The sequence below is a fragment of the Anthonomus grandis genome, chromosome 1 (genome assembly GCF_022605725.1).
Source record: "Anthonomus grandis grandis chromosome 1, icAntGran1.3, whole genome shotgun sequence".
NCBI lineage: Eukaryota > Metazoa > Arthropoda > Insecta > Coleoptera > Curculionidae > Anthonomus > Anthonomus grandis.
Genome location: NC_065546.1, coordinates 26,172,904 through 26,192,678, shown reverse-complemented (window position 1 = coordinate 26,192,678; position 19,775 = coordinate 26,172,904). Strand labels below are relative to the sequence as shown.

The 19,775-nt window shown below is 33.3% G+C and overlaps 1 protein-coding gene across 7 annotated transcripts in view; it reads left to right on the top strand.

The window, feature by feature from the left end:
* LOC126743543 (uncharacterized) overlaps positions 1-19,775 on the top strand; it is a 245,398-nt gene that overhangs the window by 184,938 nt on the left and 40,685 nt on the right. For 6 of the 7 annotated variants that reach the window (XR_007662924.1, XM_050450707.1, XM_050450684.1 and 3 more), the window contains one exon: positions 4,587-4,718. The exons of the other annotated variant lie outside the window; for it this stretch is intronic. Coding sequence is in view for 5 of the 6 variants with exons in the window: in XM_050450707.1 (XP_050306664.1) it covers positions 4,587-4,718 (132 nt within the window). In the remaining variant the exon portion in view is untranslated. The remainder of the gene's footprint in view (positions 1-4,586; positions 4,719-19,775) is intronic. 7 annotated transcript variants of the gene reach the window in all.

Genomic DNA, 19,775 nt, shown 5'->3' with positions numbered 1-19,775 from the left:
TCTGTGCCTGCCATGGATTTCATACTTCCTTTTATCGTCACCATTGATCCAATTAGTTCCGTTTAATAGTACACGAGTATGTACCAAAAGGTAGAGTAGGACTCAGCAGGACTCTTTAAAATATCATTTGTAGTGGATTGAGAATAAAAAACAAAAAAAATCAAAGAAAGGTACCCGGAGCTTTCAGGAAGGACCTTTACAATGCTATTGGCTATACCAAAACACAAACGCTTCGCTATCTTACGAGTCAACCACGATCCCCCAGAATGTAAACATCTAGGAGTTTTCAAAACATATTTCAGAATAGCAAGACCATATTACTGGCCGAGTATACGGTCTGACGTAGCCAAATATATTCGGCGATGTCATGTTTGTCTGCGAAAAAATCCACAACAAAAATTTCCTGTTGTCCAAATGCTTAGTTCCCAGCCAAGTAACCCTAGACCATGGTAGACCATCACCATAGATCTTATAGGTTCTTTACCACGGTCAATATCTGGATATACTAACGTTTTCTCTGTGTGTGACATATTTAGTAAATATTAATTATTCTATTCTAAATGGGTGGAAAATCATGTCATTCTCTCTGTTATTACGGATAATACCGTGCAATTTCGAAATAAATCTTTTTGGGTACTCATGGCACCATATTTAAAGTACACTGCCAATTATCATCCATAAGCGAATCAAATAGAACAAGTATTTAAGTCCAATCCGTCAGCCTATGTTGCCGATGACCATCGTCAATGGGATAAATACCTCGTAAAAGTTGGTTTTGTGATTCCTTCCTCTCGCCATGAAGTAACTGATCTTACCCCCAATTTTGTCATGTTCGGCCATGAAATTTCTTTCGACCATCCATAACACCAAAAATTTTAACCCTAATATTGAACCTGACGCTTTGAGGAGATCTGAAACACTCAAGAAGATTTTTAGCGACGTCCAAAAGCGAACTCAGCAAGCTTTCTACCGATCAAAGCGCGTTTATGATTTGCGAAAGCGCGATGAAAGATTCACCGTTGGTCAAAAGATTTGGAAACGCAACATTGTTCTTTCGGATGCCACTAAACATTTCACGTCTAAGTTAGCGCCGAAATTTGCCGGTCCATACTCTCTATAAATCATATTGTGTCACCTTGTTATTTCACCGGATAAAGGTGAAATAACATGCCGGTTTTTGATCCCCCTTCGTTTTATAGAAACTGTCTTTAACGTTTTTTTCCAGTTTTTTGTTGCTTATAAATATAAACTTAATAATATTATGATGTAACCATTGGTTACACCATATAAATACTCATTTATGCAGAGGCCCATTGGCTAGCTTCACGGGTTGGCTTGGGGGTTTCACGGTTGGCCCCCTATATGCCAAGGTTGTGTTGGTAGGGTGTGGGTCTAAAAATTTTTTTTGGTATTTCAATTGTAAATTGTAACTTAGTTAACTTACTAAATTGTAACTGTTAATTATAAAGTGACTTGAATTGTATTTCTGCAGATCTGAGTTTAAAAATCTATAGCTGACAAAGGGCAAGACTATGAATGTCAAAGTCAAAGTCAAAATGTACTTTATTTGCTAAGTTTACAAACTTGTAATAAAAGCTCCTAAGTCCTAATCCTAGAATTTATCATTCTAGTAGTTATTTGATAAAACAGGATACAGAATCGATTTTGATTGTACATAGGACCATATTTTATATAATCAATGAAAAAACTAAAAAAGAAGAAAAGAAATGGCAAGAACTAGCATAAAACAAGAATAATAAAAAAATCTGATCAACAGATATATAATCAATTTTAAATATTAAAATGAGTCATTAACATACTCTTCAATGCTGTAGTAAGCTTTTGGTAAGATTAATTTCTTAAGTTCCCTCCTAAACTTTTTAAGTCTGTAGCAGTCCTAATCGAAAAAGAAACATGATTAAATATTTTACGACTAATAAATATAAGAGAGTTTCTCGTGAAGTGAGGAGGTGGGGTTTGGAAGAGATAAATTATTTACTTGACGAGTAATATGATTGGTGTAGAATGGTGGACTAACGGATTTATGTATGAGTGTAGCAGTTTTCAATATAAAGAGTGAGAAAACTGTTAAAATTTTTTCAGCTACAAAAAGAGGTTTACAAGAGACTCTCAAACCAACACCACACAGATTCCCTAATGCTTTTTTCTGAATAGTAAAAATGATGTTATGGAGTCCTTTGAAACACAAATCCCAAAATAGCAACCCATAACGTATATGAGAGTCTATTAAGGTGAAATAAACTGAACGAGCAAACAACCCTTCCAACCTTTGCCTGGCAACCCTGACCGCAAAACAATCAGAAGAAAGTTTAGCAGCGAGGCCCAAAACATGGTTCTCAAACCTTAAACTCTTATCAATGAAGAGACCGAGAAATCGACAATAATCCCTACCATGTAGTGGACTCTGCTCATCAAACAAAAAACCCTCCACGTTACACTTAAAGCCCAGAATAAAAGTCTTATCAACATAGAATACAAGCTGATTGCAGATGCACCACTCTTTAATTTTGTGAAGGTCCTCTACTATGAGAGATCTAACTACTTTTTAATCTTTGTTATGTCATATAATTGTAGTATCATCGGCAAACTGAACCACTAGTTCACCAATGCAGTGGCATAGAGAACAGTCATTAACGTATAATAAAAATAAAATAGAAACTAACACTGACCCTTGAGGTACGCCACATTTAAGGTGTACTATTCCTAAAGAAAATCCAGGTGCAATCACCCTCTGGGTATGACCAGACAGGTATGACTTCAACCACATCAAAGCCAGTCCCCTAAATCCATAAAAATCACAGATCACAGAACACCGATGCTGCAGCCTCCTTGGAGTTCATAGATAAATACACACTTTCCAAGAATCTGAAAATGGCATCCTGCGTGCCCTTAGATGACTGAAATTCATACTGATTAGGGGACAGCACATTGTATTTGGTCAAAAAAGAGACAATTTTCTTTTTTGCAAGCCGCTCAAGAACCTTGGAGAGGGTAGACAAAATTGATATGGGACGGAAGTTAGAGGGTCGGTCCAAGCTATCACCTTTATGAAGAGGGATAGTCATAGCTTCCTTTAAACAGTATGGGAACTCGTCCTGAAGCAGTGACTGATTGATTGTCCAAACCAAAGTACCTAAAGCGCTTGCAGGCTGAAGTGACAGCAGACGTGAAAAGATACCATCGGAACCCGAAGACCTATGATTCTTCAAGCACTGAATTGTTTTAAGGACCTTGGTGGCATCTACAGGGCGGAAGAAGAATGATTGGTTGATAGTATTCCGATTAAGATACTGCAATAAATCGCCGTCACTGGGGACTGCTTCCAGTAACTTCTCAGCAATATTAGAAAAATAATGACTGAAATCATTGGGGCCCTAAGTCCGGTTCAACCAACCGCCGACGAGAAGACTGCCTACATTCGTTAGTTAAATTCAGATATCGACGAACGGACTTTTAAAAAACATTTATTGATACAAAAGGGCCTTAAAACTAGGTGAACAGAAATATGAACAGCAACGGTATTAGCCGAGGCTTTGACACAATATTAATGCTAACGATAAATTACAAGCGATTTCTTAAATATAAAAATAGTCCTAAGCTAAGCATTTTATAATGTAATATAAACAATTAATTGTGGTTTGAGGATATGTCTCGTTAATGATTGACCAACTTTCTTTCTGTCTGTTACTGGCCGAGTCTAAGCGCTCATTGTAATACAGTTCCTTTCTGACTTTTATCAGACGCCTATAAATTTTCCGATAATCCTGAAAATAAGATCTGATAAATTGATCGTCAATAGATTTGCGAAGTCTTGCTAAGAATCGCAAATTTTGGGCAGATGTTTTTAGTCCCGCGGTGATCCATGGTTTTCGTTTCTTGGATTTAAGTCTAAACAAGGGAAAGCACATATTTATTTTATCACGCAATGTATAATAAAAAGAAGAAAATGGTTGTGGAGCAGTCTGAATTGTAATCCCGTTAAAAACAGATATGGAGCTTGTAACAGTCCTTAGTTTAGCCAAATTTTAGGAAGAATTAACTTTCATCCTTGAGATGTTAAACGATTGCCTAGATTAAATTTAAAAGGAAATCAATTTTAAAAAAAGTATTTTTACTATTTTAATTTTATTTTCTACTAAAGGTTCACTAAGCTATGTTAATCATCCAGTAGTTACGTTAATTTATAATGTTACATATGTTTTACTTACTTGTAAATTAATAAGCATTTATTTACAAGTAAGGTTCAATGGCATTTCAATCATTTTGTTTTTCAATTTGTCTTGCAGTTTATACAATTTTTTTTATTATGTTCTAGATTTTATATAGATGCCTAACTGTAATTAAATTCTTAAGTTCCCATCAGCAAAAAATAAATTAAATTGTTCAAATCTTTTTTAATTCTCAATACTCAAGTAAAGGTGGAATAAGTAATTTATAAAAATTTTAAATTATAAATAAATAAAAGAATTGACCACAGCTTTTTGATAAATAATTATATTTTTTTAGTACAATTAATACCTGTAACACATTAATAATAAAGATTAACCGATTTTTTTGTCTTTTAGTTTAGAAACGTTTCCACCGAAAAGGACTTATCGGACAGATTAACATATTCTGAACGTAGAAAACATCACCATAAAAAACATAAGAAACATAGAAAAGACCGTCAAATACAAGCGGAGGAACAAACGCAGCAGGTATTTAATTATTAATAAAAAACAATTAAACAACATTTTTTTCTACTATTAAACAATTTAGAGTAAAAAATGTCAAAAAGGGTGAAATTTCATACTAGAAAAACAGAAAAATAAATCGTATATCAAAAGAAGAATTTATAAATCTGTGTTAAACCTAATAGTGTTTAAGTTATTACAAGCACGTATTTAAATGTACCTTAAGAAAAAACTTATATTATCATTTTGTTAAAGGGCCTTTTTAATGTTATTGCCTTTATTCCAGTTACAATTTTGTCATAAAATTTTGGTGCGAGATAAGTGATCTTTTTTTAAGACATCTTTTAGAGTTGGAAATATTAAGACAATACGCATTTCCTCTAGTTTCATACTTGGGAATCAGTTCCTCTTCAGAATAGATATATTAGAATAGATCAGATATATTAGAATGTTACCTTGTATGCCGCAAAAATAGTGACAGAGCGCTAGAAAGCTGGAATCTTTGGCGGTAAGAGATGCCAGATTCGTAACTTGCCAAACCGAAGATACATTTTAATTTTCTATAGAAAATTTAGAAGTAACGAAAACGTGTTTAAAAGAACTAGAAGAAAACGCAATTTATAGCCAGCGAAGATGTTGAAATTTCTATTTTGGCATATTTTAAAGCTCATATGGAAAACTCAACTCGAGATCTAGTAAGAGCTTACGGTGTAAGCTTGGTAACAGGAAGCTGGAAGGTTATTTGGATAATGTTAACTTATCGAGATGGCAACAAATCTACTTCCAACAGAGAGCACCTCTCCATCAACTAAATGATGTTTACATATATACAACTACTTAATATATTCTTTAACGAAAAGTGGACTGCGAAAAGTGGCCCGATTTGTTGGCCACCTAGATCACCAGACCTAACCCCTCTCGACTTTCATTTTTGAGATAACATAAAGAATGACGTGTATAAAAAAATACATAACCGTTGATGATCAAACACATATTCGACAAATAATTGGATCAATATATGGAAGATCAATCTTAAAACCTACAAGACGTAGTGTGCTCAGAAATGTACTAAATAAAATGGCGATGTCTTTGCTCATTTATTGTAAAATATGTAGGTTTACTTGATGTCATTTTTATATTTCAAAGGCAACTTGCCGAAACTTGGTAAAATTATTAATATTGCTGCAACTTATACCCTGTATTGCTATATTGCTATATTGCTACCCTGTATTATATATTTTTAAGTGATAATATTAAAAGTGTACATTATTATGTGTATGTTTGACAACGCTGTCGAACAACATTACAACGAAGCATGTTCGTGCTTCAGACAATTCTATCTGTGTCATCAATGTTAACAGGCGCGCATCAAGTAGACGCATTTTCAGAATAAATTATTGGGAAGAATGAATTATACAAAGTCTCAAGAAAGAGTTTTTTTTTGTTGCCCCGTATGTGCGTACGGACACGGATAACAAAACTATGTTTACCGAATTTCAATAATAATCTCCGAATTTGCCACTGCCACATCGTACAACAGTGTGGAAAAGATACCAGAAATTCTAGACGACCGGTAACTGTACAACTAACGAAGATAATGAAACAGTGGCGCTGGCGGTAGTTCAGCAGCCGAACTAATCTGCAGCGCGGACAACTTCAAATATCCGATCATTCCTTACGACGAATGCTAAAATGCATACACTATCAAGTTGACCATCCGCGAATCTCCGTACTCCACGAGAATGATTTCCATCGGAGATTGAAATTTTGCGAGTGGTACCTGGGATGCCGTCAGGATAATCCGCAGTTTCAGCAGTCTATTTCGTGGTCGGATGAACTAGGATGAACCTTCAAGTTGAACGGTACAAGTTGAATAGCCCTAACTGCGTGTACTAGAACGACCAGAATCCTCATGTCTTCATGGAAAAAAACTTAATCCTACATGGAGTGTGTGTGTGGGCAGGTATCCACGCTGGAAGTCTCGAGGATCCGTATTTTTTTGAGGGTCATGTGACGGGCCAAAGTTATCTGGATCGCAGTTTACGGGGAGAAATGGACAACGTTCCAACAATCGCGAACATCCGCGCGTTATATGTGCGGTAGTACCTTTTAGATAATGGATAAAAAAAACGAGGATTCGTTAAGTGGCCCGCATGGTCATATGACCTGACACTCTGTGATTTTTTGTTATGGGGCCTTTTTAAGAACCACGTTTTCGCAAGAGGACCACGCACCCGTTCCGACCTCCGAAATGCAATTGAAGAAAAATTTTAAACTCATCGCGGGCAGCTTGATATGATTCGCCGGAGCTGCCTCTGCGTTGAGAAATGTTGCCGTACATGCATTGATCAAGATGGGCATTAATTTGAACACTTACAGTAACGCTTTATCAAATTCCTTTTGTTATTTCTTTTAATAAATTTATTTTGAGGCTTTTTTTTATTAATACAAATTGGTTACCTGACTTATGCTGACTCCTAACTATTGTCAAAAACTGAACGATTTGCATTTGTAAGTGCAAAGGCAACGAAGTGTCTTTATTCGACATTAATTTACTCTCTTCAAAGGTCAAATAGTTTCGATTTGAATGTAAAATTGTTTCTTCAGCCGAAATATTTATTTATATGATTATATGTACGGAATTTTACTAGTATGTTTGTACTATTTGAGTGGATTTTTTTACATTTGAAAGTATCAGACCAATATAGTTATTAAGTAGGTTTGCATTGACTAGTTTATATAGAAGTTCATATATTCAAGTGTTGCGCCAGATATGGTATTTAATTTAATTTAATACTTATTATTTATGCCGGGTCAGCCGATAGGACTGTTCCTCAACTATATCACAGAATAAACGATCGTTTATTCTGTGACTATATCTCGGGAACCATTCGTCGTATGACTGTAGCGTTTTATTTTTCTAATCTTTATGTTCACTAACGCTCCATTGACATTTCATTAATTTCAATAATTACATTAATAATTTCAGTCAACTTCTTTTATTCATATTTCTTTAAATTCACGCTATCGATGACACATTATTACTGTAACGGATCACTCTCCTGGTTTAATTATTCATGCTTTCTGTTGACGGTCCGTCACTCAAAAGAGTTGCCAGAAGGTTGGTCTTAATTAATGTTTTCTCTGATTGGCTGATATTGACAGCTCAGGCGAGAGGTGGGGTCGTTACTTATTTAGTAGGTATAGATATATAGATGCCCAAGATTTTAATGGATAGATAATGAAACTTAGCAAGGTGAGTGTGTCACATTTTGAACGCCATTCATTTTTATCGACAGTGAATACAATGGCAACCGTTGTTTTAGGGTTTTACTTTTCCGTTTTCCTCTTTATTCTCCTTCAATTGTTGATGGCTGCAGGCTTTTGATTTCCCCGAGAAATTGCTGAAAGCGATGGAGCTGGAGCCAGAGTTAGAGCTAGTATTAGAGATTCTCAGTCCAGATAGCTGAGCTACAAATGGCATACATTCACAGCCTCGGTTTTGAAGGCTAGCCATTCATTTCTTGGAGGAATATACAGACCAGTTTATTCCATTTATTTAAATATTACTAACCATTGATTTGTCTCACTTATTTAAATTTTTATTAATATACTTTTAATTTCAATTTATTGCTACAAATATTTAATCAATATCATAATTTAATACCTAAATTTCTTATATATAATTTTAGTTATTTTTTTGTTCAATATTTTTCAGTACCTTTTTTTGGTAGTTAAGTAGATATAACTCGGTTAAGGCTGATATGCCTTAGGTAAAAAGGTTCATGAACTTTCCCCTGCGTAATACAAATATATACTAAAAACTTTAATAATTGCAATTTATTTTTCAAGTGCTGAAATCTACCTAGTAGTGAAATCATAATTTAAATGCTACTTTTGACAAACATATTTTAATCATATCAACATGATTCATATTTTAATTCATAATAAATTATTAACATTTAGCAGATTAGAACATGAGGTGTGTACATATCTTTGATGTGAATATAATTTGGTTGTATTGTTAAGATTTTTTTTTCGCCTCTTTAAATCTACTTTATCCAGGGTCATTTAATTGTTAATTGAAACCTATATACCAAATCTTTTTTCTTAGTTTTCTTTCATTTATAAAAAAAAACTAAGTGGCGCCCTCTTATTTAATAGTTATAATCGAGTTTATATTCTTTAACAGCCAGTCATAAGTGAACCTTCGAACAATCCCAAGCCTCCAATAATTCTGAGCTACCGTCTGTAAACTCTTGGCAAAATAGTAACACTGTAAAGTTAACGCCACATGACTTGGAGGTAAAAGAAAATTATGTGGTAAGTCGGTCATGAAGAATCGCTGGATCACTAAAAATGATCTCTAGAAGGCGTAAACATTTAAAATTTTAAAAATGCATTTTCTTTAACTTTCGCATAATAAGCTAAAATTTTTTTTCACATTTTTAAAGAAAACCAGTTTCTCTATTATTTTGGTAAATATAAAATTTGTTGTTTTAAAAACAAAGACGGCGTTCTATTATTGTTGTAATAACCTGCTTTAACTTCTTAACAAATTTAACAAACTTAGTATCATTGAAAAGAGCATTCTTTGGGCAATAAAAATGAATCCAAATATAGTTCATTTAATAAAATTACCCGCCAGTAGGCTAGTTTTAATACTATGACCCAAAATCCTAAGAAAATAAAAAAATCAAATCGAATGATACGACTTTTTCTTTACGAAAAAGTAGCCAAAGAAAATCGAAAGAAACCATTGAACACCGTTTTTTAAAGTCTTTGCTTAGTAGTTGCTTATACGTCAACCGATTTTTTTTTGTTTTGGTTTGGTTAGATAGTACATTGTACGCCCTTTAAAATGATGTATTACACTTAGGGTAGCCATTTGAAATGCAAAAGTTTGAGGTCGAAATATCCATTATTCCCAGACTTTCTGGTCAATATTCGCTGGTTCTGATCCAAAAAGTTTCCGTTTTGAAATGAAGGCTCTGTACATACATATACAGCGCATTAACGATAAAAGGAACAAATTCATTTAAAGTTCCGGTGTTTTTTGTTTCTTTTATTTTTCGGACACGTCGATTAGCATTGTCACTTGCGCGTTTTTTGGAATAATAATTTGTTTATCCAGGGTACCTCAAGTAAAAACTATGCCATCAACATTAATTTTTTCTAATGGAGCATATATATATATATATATTCACATAAACTTTGGACTTTAAATAGCCCCATAAGAAACAATCCAATAGGGTTACATCCGGTGACCTTAGTACCCACTCAATCGGTCCTCTTCATGCAATTCATCTGTTAGGAAAAGTTGCATCAAGAAATTGTCAAACGGCGTTGGCAAAGTGAGAAGGTGCGCCATCTCGTTACAAGGTATGTCAGCCTCTTAATCAGGGAAAAAAAACTAAAGGACAGATAAGTCCAAACTGTTGAAAGTCCAAGTACACGATATTCAAAACAAACAATCATCCTGAGTATTTCAATTTGTTTTTTTACAGATAAATGCATTTTATTAAAAAATGATGCGTTGAATGACAACTAATATGACAATTATACTCAAAAACTATTATCAAGTGGGTTTTAAAATTGGATACTTTTAGAAAATAAGATCCACTTACTTTCTAAGAAATTACTTTATAAAAAATTTATGTTCGCGTCATACTTTCTACTTGAGGCAGGGTGTCTTTATTGCAAAAGACGTAATATGTCCTGATGATTAAAACTAAACCTAGGTCAACAATTTTCTGAAACTTATAAAAACAATAACATAGCTAAAATAATATTTTGAATAATCAATGTAAGGTTAGTACCTCATTTTGGTTGTGAGCACTTTTAGAGGTCCCTGGGACAATACAATTATGTTCTTTGAGTCTAGTTATTTTTCTTTCAAACAAGAACCTCTAAACAATTCGGAACAAATTATATTATGCTTATAATCCTTTTAAATTTTTATCCAGATGTTTCAAATTCAAGCTATATGATAAAAGACGAGCTATTTTTAATCAAGACTTTAAATGTCTATAATCGAGTTTTTAATTATTTTTATAAAAAAAAATTAAGTCTTAGTGTCATATTCAGATCAATATTCCTGATACTCCGTAGTTGTTGAGTGCACTCCGAGAAAATCAAACAGGTTTATTTCTTTTATTTGAACTGACGCGTCAAAATAATATTGTTTTAATCAGGCCATATAATAATATATTTTTTTAAATATGTAAATATAAATTACACATGCATATATTGTTGTATCGTAATGTAGGAACACTCCAGGAATACCCTTTTATATTAGTAACAGACAATTTTTTTATTGACAACGTCTAAGCCAGTGCATGCACTTTTTTCGTGACGGAACCCTTTTAAAAAACTAAATTTTTAATGGAACCATAAAATCTAAACTAAAAGCAGAAGCAGTTATCTGTGAATTGTTTATTAATAATCATACAAAAAAAGATAGATACAGTAAGTAGTGAGTATAGTAAGCAGATGACTAAGTTCATTTAATGCGAGGCATGTAATTATTTTTTATTCCTCATCAACTGGGTAATGTCAGGCTTGATAGAAGAAAGTTTAATTCTCATGTCTGGTTCGGCATCCAGTCTATTGCGGTATTTTGGTTTTGTAGCTGTATATGCTGAAAATCCCGTTTCACATAAATACGTTGTTGGGAACGGCAGAAGAACATTAAAAGCTTCTGTGGCAAGTTGTGGATATTCATCACGAACCCTGCACCAAAAATCATTTAGTGAAATTGTTTTGAACAATGATTCCATGCTTATATTCGATGTCATTTCTAGAGATGATTCATAGATCTGATTTGACATTCTGCAATTTAGATGAAAAAGGGTTTTGGATCCATGAGTTTATTTTTAGTTTTGTATTCTGTTCTTCAGAAAAGTAAGATTCAAAATTCCCTTGCAGATCATTGAGATATTGCACCAATTCAACAAATATTTCATTTTGAAATATTTCTGTATCACTAAGACTATGGTGACTAAGGAACTCACTTAGCAATGAAAAGCTTTCGACTTCTCTCTTACCAAAACCAGTAATCCAAAAATCTAATTTTCTTGTAAAGGCAGTTATTTTGTTGATAGCATTGAAAACTGTTGTCTATTTTCCTTGTAGCGACAGGTTTAATTCGTTAAGTTTTCCAAACATGTCTGCTAAAAATGCTAGTCTAAATAACCAGCTTTTATCGGACAAACGGTCTTTTAAATTAAAACGAACATCTGCAAGAAAAGCTTCTAATTCTGTTCTTAGTTCAAAAAGCCTTGTCAAAGTTTTACCCCGAGACAACCATCTCACTTCAGTATGGAGCAATAGTGTTTTATGATCGCTACCATAATCTTCACATAATATTGAGAACAATCGGGATTGTAGTGGACGAGACTTGACAAATTTAATTATTTTTACTGACTCATCAGGAACCAATTTTAGATTTGGTGCCATTTTCTTAACCGCGAGTGATTGTCTATGCAGGATGCAGTGGCTGGAACTATAATTTGGCGCTTTAATTTTTATTCATGATATTGCTCCTGCTGTTCTACCTGGCTTACCTTGGCTCCACCGGTACAAATATCAATGCAATCATTCCAATCGAGTTGATTTTCTTCAAAAAATATGTTAATTGTGTTAAAAATTTCTTCTCCGGTTGTGTTAGTAGGGAGCGATAACCACATAAGCAAGCCTTCTTCGAGTGAATGTTTATATGGATATCGCACAATTACTAGCAAGATGGCCAGTCCAGCAACATCAGTCGACTCATCCATTTGCAAGACGAATTTGTTATTTTAAAGCCGTGAAACCAGTTCTTGTTTTATGTTTGCTACGTTATCCCCAATTCGGCGCGTAACTGTATAGTTCTAAAGAGACACTGTAGAAAGATGCTTTACAGATTTTTCGTCGAGCATACATTTTGTTATGTCTACCACACATGGTTTATTAACTTTTCAGCGATAGTGTGCACTTCTCCTGCTTGGGCTATGCGGTAACTAACCAAATACGATGCCTCCGTGGCCTTTTCATTCACAGTCTGAGTCGCATACGTCATAGTTTTTTGGCTTCTTAATAATTGTTCTTTTTTACGTAAAAAAAATTCTTTACTTTTGTTTTTGAAGTCGAGATGTACAGTTTCTAAATGTCGGCGCATCTTAGCAGGTACCATCGAACTATTAAAAAGGAGCTGCACAACATACAAAGAGGTGAGCCGTTGGAACCAAAAAATCCGAGATTAATGTAAGATTCGTCATTCTTTCGTTTTTTTACCTTCAGTGTGTCATTAGATGTTTTACTACTTGAACTTGAAACCATAAAACTAGAATTTGATGCCGTCATATCACCTTGATTTGAATTTGACACATCATCCAATCGAACCATATTTTTTTGCAACACCTTTAAGCCAGCGCTCCATTCTTCTTTAAAACTAATTTGATTTAGTAAATTTTATGATAAATAGTATCCCTTGACGCACGAAATACAAGATTTTACAACCACTACGAATAACAAGACAAGCGAACATAAAATACTAAGCGCGGGTGAGTACATTTTGCGGTACGTTGCTTGATTAATAAATTCTCCGCGCCAAAAAGCCTCCTTTATATTATATCAGCAACCATCGAATCATCTCAAATTCCTCAGAAACTTCGGAGAGCCAAACGATTTTCTCCGAAATACGCGTCGACGCACGAGCACGAGAAACAGCGCGACGGACCGAGGTCATTCGATTGCATATACTCCGGGGGCGAGTAACGCTGTAACATTTCGATGTAATAGGTCAGGCATTTACTTAATAATACATATATTAAATTTTCGTATATGTACCAGTAACACCTATAAGTAGGCATTTCATTTTGGTTGTTTATTTTTATCTTAGTTAATTTTATTCTTATAGGGTCCACTATAATACATGCATTCATTTATTCATTTCATTCATTTCATTCATTTATGACTGCTGGCGGTGCCCTACCGAAGGTTTCGCAGAGCACCGGGGCTCCGCGGAGTACACTTTGAGTAACGCTGGTCTAAGCTTTCACCTGACTAATTTTTTTTCCGAAAACGACTACAGATCCGAGAATAAAACAAATCTTAAAAAAATTCAGAACATACAGGACATTTTCCAAATAAAAAATTAAAGTTGCTAATACGTTTTGGTAAAAGCGGCAACGTTGCAATTCTAAAAGTATTTTAGATGTATAAAGCGTAGTTTACATCTAACGTACTTTTAAACCACGTACGTTAACGTTAATTTAACGTACGTTAAATCAGTCATCAATCACCCTGTATATAGACGCATGTAAGTGCTTCACTAAAAAATTAAGATGCCATTGGATCCGTGTACCATATCAATAATATTGTTCAAATAAAACTAAAATATAAAACTCAATCCGTAAGATTCAACTCGCCAAACGTGTATATAGATCGTGTTATCGTGAGCTACGTATTACCCAAAATAATGGCAACACCGCTTGGTTGCGGCTTGCAGGCGGCGGAATTTTTCGTTTTTATTTTTTAAACTGGGAGTCAGCAGACCTCACTTTGCTGTGTTACTGCACGTTGCATTAATAAATTTTGAGCGTTATTTTCGTGTTTTTTTCACTATGGCTGTTTATACCCCTTCCGAAAGAGTTCAACTAATTAAATGGTTTTATGGAGGCAATTCGGCAGTATAATGTAGAGATTTGTTTTCAGTGACATTTGAGAATAGACCGATTCCTTGTGCAAAAACGGTTTTAAATGTGGTTACAAATTTTGAGACATCTTTTTGTCTTCAAGATTGTAAAAAATGCCACACAAAACGTCAAGAACCACCTGTTTAAGTGGTCCAGGATATAGAACGGCGGGAAGAAATAGTTTGCAGTACCCTAGAACTTGATTCCATACGGTCCACTAGAAGTGTTGGAGAGGAACTGGGAATGAGCAATAAAACTGTTGCTCGTATCTGGAAAAAAAATGGGTACAAATGTTTCAAGTATTCAAAAACTTAGGAAATATTTCCTGAAGACCAGTGGCGAAGAATGGAATATTGTAAAACCATGATGGAAAAGACAAACGAATATTTTTTAAAAAATATTTTGTTTTCTGATGAATCTTCTTTTCCATTACATGGCAAACACAATCCTTCCATTGTTCATTATTGGTCTCACGAAAACGAGCACAGAAGTTTTCAGTTTCGTACCCAGTATCCTCAGCAATTGAATGTTGGGGCAGGTATTTTGGGCGACAATGTTATAGGGCCATTTTTTATTAATGGCACTTTAAACGCCCAAAAGTACCTTGAGTTGCTGCAAAACCAAGTTCTTCCTGCCATTCAAATCTTACCTGATGTAGACCTGGGATCGGTTTATTTTCAGCAAGATGGCTGTCCTGCTCATAACGCGGCTAGGGTAAAAGAATTTTTAACAAATACTTCTCCTAACCGCCTTATTAGTGGGACTGGCGATATTAAATGGCCTCCTAGATCTCCAGATTTGTCTCCAAATGACTTTTATCTGTGGGGTTACCTTAAGCAGACCATTTACAAGCATGAATTTAGTAGGCCAACAAATTTAGAGGAGTTGCGAAATAAAATTGTCGAAGGTGCCAATTCCATTTTACCTGAAACTCTTTTGGAGGTGCGAAATAGCTTTTACGATAGGTTAAGTTTTTGTTTAGCGAAAGACGGCCGTTTATTTGAGCCTTTTATTTAAAAAATGATAAGTATTTAAAAGTTGATATTTAATTTTTTATTAGAATAACGCTTTAATTTTCATTATGCAAAACACAGCATTTTAAACATTTTAAGATTACAATTCTATGCGGGTTTTACACATTGTCATGTCTGTAAAACCCGCATTAGAATAAATATTTTAAAAATGCCTGGATTTTCGCGTAATATTTTGGGACATTTTGTCGCCAAACGACGCAGCTCCCACGAAAGTCTACTAATCCCCTCCTCGGGCCGGCCGGGGCGGTGCTCTGTTGCAGGCACTCGTACACGCGCGACGTTGCAAAATTTCGCCTCTATGCGGTTTCCTATAAGTAACGAACGAAAACACGATCTGTATATATAATATATATATGAATCTTACTGATTGAGTTTTAATAGTATTAGACTTAATAGATAGAGAGTAGACAGAAAACGACTGCATCGGTAACCTCCCACCGATAGCGACGCCGACGCCGATTCTCCGTACCGCTCGCAATGTGAATTTAATTTCGGCTTGCTTCATAGAACAATATAATAAGGGGAAATAGAATTGCATCTCTGGCTATTTCGCGGAACCATGTTTTGGCGCCCTCTGTGCGGCCTGTTGGGTTCTTAGAACATTGAAAGGCTAGAATTAGTAAACAACAACTTTGTTTGAGTCCAACATGTGCACAGGGGCAAGAGGGGTGTTTTGTATACAAACATATTTGCCGATTCTCTGTTGTCAAGTCGACGCAAATTTCCAACGGAGAAAATTTTTCAGCTATATTTTAACAACCATTATAACGTTAATTTAACTTATTTGTGTTGTATTTTATAGGAAAATTTGAAATAAAAAGTATAAATACTACAATTAACCTATTTTAAGAATAAATATAATATCCTTAAGCAAAAAAAAAACAAAATTATTAACATTCTTATCCCTAAAAATGCTTCTAAAAAATTTGAAGCGACAACACCGGAGCTTAAGCGCCTGAGCCATACGCGTAGTGTCATCTGTCAAACGGCTTTTTGTTTATTTTCGGGATTCGTGTATTTTCTTTAATTTTTGGTTTCAAAAGGAAAAAGGCCACATTTTAGTGTTTTTTTTAATTGCTAGGATGGCAAAAACTTGTGTCGTTTGTGCCGCATAATGATAAAAAGGTGATTCAAGCCGATCTTTTCACAAGTAAGTACCGATACTTTCATAACATCACATCATGGGGTAACCATCATCATAAACGTAGAATAGGGGATCTTATAGATAAATCTAATAAAAACTTGAATGTGAAAGTGTGCGTAAAATACCAAAATATTTATATTTTTAAATCTAAATATTTTTCTGAACATATTCATCTATCAATAGGCTATAAAAACAATAAAACTAGAAATTTGTCCCTGGTTTTATTACAGGATCTTACGTTTTTTTTGTTGTTTTGGCAGAAAGAAGGCATAATACCTATGTACCTATCTATATATAGTTATGTTTTTTTTAATATAGACATTAGGTAGATAGATGAAATTACTAATTTTTTATTGCCTTTAAAGAATTTTGAAATTTATTTAGATATTGATATCTATGTATAAAGTTAATTTTGTCTTTCCCTAACATTTGGTCGATAATTTTTTTTTTTGTTTTACCATATTGCAACTTACAATAATATGTATAGTAATTGGCACCACCTATTAATTCATTACTGTAATTTTTTTTGCTTTTTGATTAAATATCAAATACTTATTATAGATTGCCTAATATATGCCCAAAGGGAACAATGGATTTCATTAATGGAAATCAACACAATTAAAAAGAACATATTTGTTTGTTCAGATCACATCCTTAGAAGTGATTTCTTATATAAGAAAGATAATATTATCGGTAGCCAGACTTTAATTATAAAAATCAGCTCTACCTTAAAGGTAATTTTTTTTAAATATATTTTTCTAGTATAAAAAAATCGCCACAAAAAGTATTAGTGTTACTCATATAAGCTTTATTTATACCTAATACTTATTAAATTAGGTATGTGTGTAAAACTATTTTTTTACTAGGATTTCTGATGCACTGGTTAAAAACACAGCAGCTGATAATTCAGTTAATTTACCAAGTGATTTACCGTTCAAAGCTGCAGGGGTAGCTTTCCTGAAGAGTGCAAAAACTTCTTTAGCTTCCAAAATGGTATATAGTACAAACAGTGAAGCTAATATAGACAAGTATGGATAATTAAAATAGATTAATATTCTTGATACACCAAATTTTGTATAATTACAGATCTGATCATTCATCATCAACAATAACTGCATCTGAGATTAATAGTTCTACAGTAACCGTGGGGTCTAGGTCAACAATTACTCTTTCTCATCCAAGCCGCTTTTGTTTACCTGCTATACATTCCCTGACTCTGCCAAGGAAAAGGTAAAAATACACTCAAAATAGACTACTAGTTTTATGCCATGTATCATCCTATTCTATATATCTTATCATAGGCTAACGAGAGAATTTGTCTGGTTATTCTATGATCTAATTTAAAAGTGATATAGTATTTTATTGTATTATATTTGTTTAATTAAATGCAATTAATCAAATGTATGATATTACAAAGATTCTTTATAATAACATACATTTTATTGATCAATTGGATTATCATAATACATTTTTTTAATTTTTTCTTTTTAATTTTGGTAATACTATATTTTTATGTATATTATTTTAGGGTAAAATCAAAATGATATCCTGAGGACCTAAGCACTGATGATTCCACCGTTTCAAAAGCTAAATCACTTGTTACCAAATTATGGAAAAAAAAATAAAGAACAAAAAAATAAAGTTCGAAGATTGCAATAAACAAATTTGCCCCAAAGAAATTGAATTAGATATCTCAAGTCATTATTAAAATACTTAAGAAATAATTACATAATTTTCGAAAAAGCCCAACATACTACATATTTTATTTGACTTGTAAAAGTACTTGCTTGTATATTACTACTAATAAACTATCTAATCTATTCTATTGTACATAGTCTTTATTCTTAGATAAGCTTTGTTTTTTAGTATAAATTAATATGATATAATATTTGGTATTAGGTATTATATAGGTCACTGTTAAATGTCTCAAAACCATTGTACAGGCTAACTAATACTCATAATAAAAATCTTATAACCTATAAAAAACCTGCAACTCCTTCACAATTTGAACATCCTTGTAGTTTTAACTCTTTCTGCTGAATCAATACTGTCCCTTTGAAAAAGTCAGCACCATAGAAGTATATATTATGTGATATAAAGTAAGTGATGTAAAATTGAGTTTTGTCCAATATAATAATAACAATAAAATTTTGCAAAATGTTAATAATTTGTGTCTTAAAACATGATTTATTAAGAAATCTATAATATTATATTAATAAAATATTTAATTTCCATAAAAATTCTTTAACAAAAATGGTGCCTTTTATTAGGACCTTCCTCTAACGAAGTCCATTAAAAAAACACATAAATAGCTCATAAATGGTAATATTACTTATACTCAAACTCTATAATAATTAATAAAAATTTGTTGACGACGTCACTGGTAGAGAGTGCTTGTATCAGTGGCATCAACAATGCGATCGAGCGGCGTTGCGATGCCATTACCGTTTTCTCGTTTTTTCGTACTTTATTTTCATTTATTTAAAGTTAATATTGACTTCGATATAGAGTATTTTATCAAATTTATTTAAAAAAAATGCTTGATATTTTATTAAAGGGGAGCAGTAGTATTGTTTTGAGCCTTCGGAAACAACTGAAAATTTTTATGATCTTAAAAGTGATTTTTGCCATTTCTCTATAAGCATTTGGCATCATTGCATCAGAGATGTTACAAGCAAACAAACCTGTCCATAGTTCCACGACATGCTACTTCTAGCCTTTCAATGTTCTAAGGTTGGGTTATTAAAGAAGTTTTAGCATAGACGTTTTTTAACGGGCGGTATTTTATTATTACGTTGTTTTAGATAGAGCACCTTAAAACCTACCAAATAAACCCAAAACTTATCCAATTTTTATATAGTATATTTTACTGGATATTAAACCAAGCAATATTCGAAGTATATAACCAACTATTTTAGTAGAATGATTATTTTCCATTCTAAGATTCCTTGTCGACCCTGTATAGTAAATAAATAAAATATCGAATTCCAAATAAACTTATTTATTTTATTTTCTTACATGGGATCCAGGGATTCTCCCCAATAAAGGAAACTAAAAAAAGGCCTACAATACTGCTATTCTGAGTGAATCTACCATAATTTTAACTAAAACAACAATTCATCCGCACTTTTATGGCCGAAAATTACATGAATAAAGTACTAAGAACAAAACAAGTAAAGTAAAAAACAGAAGTAAACATTAAATATATTCTCCCTCTGGTTCTTTA